Source organism: Limulus polyphemus, unplaced genomic scaffold, assembly GCF_000517525.1.
Source record: "Limulus polyphemus unplaced genomic scaffold, Limulus_polyphemus-2.1.2 Scaffold382, whole genome shotgun sequence".
Lineage (NCBI taxonomy): Eukaryota > Metazoa > Arthropoda > Merostomata > Xiphosura > Limulidae > Limulus > Limulus polyphemus.
Genome location: NW_013665992.1, coordinates 594,194 through 596,839, shown reverse-complemented (window position 1 = coordinate 596,839; position 2,646 = coordinate 594,194). Strand labels below are relative to the sequence as shown.

The window sequence follows — 2,646 nt, the reverse complement described above, 5'->3', positions numbered from 1 at the left end:
CTCAGTAGACCAATATTATCCAGTGTATTATGTTCTCAGTAGACCAATATTATCCAGTGTATTATGTTCTCAGTAGACCAATATTATCCAGTGTATTATGTTCTCAGTAGACCAATATTATCCAGTGTATTATGTTCTCAGTAGACCAATATTATCCAGTGTATTATGTTCTCAGTAGACCAATATTATCCAGTGTATTATGTTCTCAGTAGACCAATATTTATCCAACGTAGCCTGTTATCAATAGGCCAATATTTATATAATACTAGTAAAAGTATCTGGCTTTGCTCGGGTTATTAGGTTGATAGCGTGCTAAGCAACATGACAAAAGCCATTGTTAGAATGCATTCTTTCTAAAATGAACTGGCTTTTCTATATATTAGAAGTTGTTATATAAGAAACCACTTCTTTTCTATGTGGTTTCTTGCTAACTTGCATCATTAAAAAGAAGCGCATGCATGTGGATAAAATAAGTAATAATACTCAGATGCACACCATCGGAGTTCACTTGGTAAGAGTGCAAAATTTTAGGTTTCTAGGTTCTTTGCTCTTGGTGCTATGGTGGTCACATATTCTTTTCTATGTGGTTTTTCACTTGCATACCTCACACAAAGATGTGCACATACATGGATAAGTAATAATACCCTCAGAGTCCACTTAATATGTGTGCAAAATTTCAGGTTTCTAGGTTCTTTCCTCTTGGTGGTCACAGACAGACATGCACTTTTATTATTATTATTATAGATAGCATATTTTCATAGTACTGTATCCAGTGTACCTTGTTATGAGTATGATAATATTTATCCAGTGTGACATATTATCAGTAGGTCCAAGAAAAAACGAAATCTGGAAAGAAATTTATAAACTTATCATTTTAGTAACAATCTTTTGGAATGAAATAAAGTTCAAGGTGAGAATGTATAAATATCAGCATAAACATTGATGTCAGATAACAGAATTTTTTATTTCAGAAGTGAATTAGTTTATGATGTACATGATTATTGTTTTGTATATAAAATTATTCATCAGTTTTTATATTTTTCTAATGATCATTTAAAAATATCAAGAGTGGACATTATTTACTGCTGATATAAGGAACCTTTATTACTGATAGTACATGGATATTTAGTGTGATATGGATCCTTACTGGGCATTGTATATATTATTATCAGTTATATGTTGGTTCTTATTGATATTTGTATTCGTGCTAATTGTGTATCAGTATAATGTAGAAATTGGATTCATATTCCTTTATAGGCTATATGGACAGAATCTTCATATTGAACAAAGATGAAATGGGCAGCTGCCTAGTACAGCTCGACACTGTTTTGAAAAGCTTACATCTTTAGGAGATGTTTTTCTCCATCTGTGCAGATTTCCTAGATTAATCATCCAAGACTTTCTCCACAAGTGTCATGCTCAGTTAGACAGCTTCTGCCCATTTCACCCATGTTTGTTCAGTTGGATTCATGTGTGTGTGCAACATACATGTTGATTTTTGTGAGTTATATATGGATCCCTACTGATTTTATATCTGCCTCTAGCAATATATGGATCTTTACTGGTTTGCTTGCATTTCTTTATTTGCATTATAACGAACTTTGCTGATGTTATGTACATAATCTGATATTTATATGGATATTTGTTAATGTGTGAACTGGAGATCGATGGATAGACGTCCTTGTTGTGTTTTGTGTCTACATAGATATTTTGTCGAACTTTAGTAATTTTAGTTGTATCTATGTGCAGTTAATAATGATATATTGATTTAATTATTTGTTTTTCACTTTAATTATTCAACAGAATCCAAAGAAAGCTAAGGTAACACGAAGATTTCTTGTTATTGAAGGTTTGTACATGAATTATGGAGATGTTTGTCCTCTGATTGAACTGGTAAGCTTCAAGAGATAAGATTATTGTAAATTAATTTGTAAAATACAGACTGTGTAAGTAAAGCAATAAAACAGAATAATGTGCTACTCTTAAAACGTTTTTGACTATTTCAAAACTAATTATCCAATAATCTCTTGAAGAAAACTGTATATAAAAGACTGCCTCAAGGTGAATGCAAAACTGGTATTTACATGTACGTGTGATCTCTACATAAAGGTGATGGCTTTCTGTCAAAAATAAAGATCCTGGACAATCAGATGCTAGTGAAATTTTTGACACATATTGTTTTCCATTTGTAGTTAACTGTGTGTTTTAAAAATTTAATTCATCATAGTAAATACAACTCACTCACTGAATTTTACCTGAATTTTTTTCAATTAAAAAATGTCTTGTGTATTAACACATGTATGTACATACATGTAATTGTGAATCAATGATTTTGTATAGCTTTGTAACCTTTATTAATACCTCAACAACTGGCAAGGGAATCTGTGTGTGACTGTTAGGACACACTTTCAATCTGCAGTGACGATAAGCACCTCTGATTTCATAACATAGTCCATTATATTGCACCTTCTAACATAGGATCAACCTTCTTCTCCACATATATTGTTAGTGCAAATATCAAATTCAAGTTCACTGTCACTTTCATCCTTGGTCATATTAAGTAGTTCTAAAGCAATAGCTGTCACTTTCATCCTTGGTCATATTAAGTAGTTCTAAAGCAATAGCTGTCACTTTCATCCTTGGTCG

At 31.8% G+C, this 2,646-nt stretch overlaps 1 protein-coding gene across 2 annotated transcripts in view; it reads left to right on the top strand.

The window, feature by feature from the left end:
• The window catches only part of LOC106457863 (serine palmitoyltransferase 1-like), a 40,292-nt gene that overhangs the window by 25,027 nt on the left and 12,619 nt on the right, over positions 1 to 2,646 (top strand). For both annotated transcript variants that reach the window (XM_013917313.2, XM_013917312.2), the window contains exon 9: positions 1,804 to 1,893. In XM_013917313.2, coding sequence (XP_013772767.1) covers positions 1,804 to 1,893 — 90 coding nt within the window. The remainder of the gene's footprint in view (positions 1 to 1,803; positions 1,894 to 2,646) is intronic.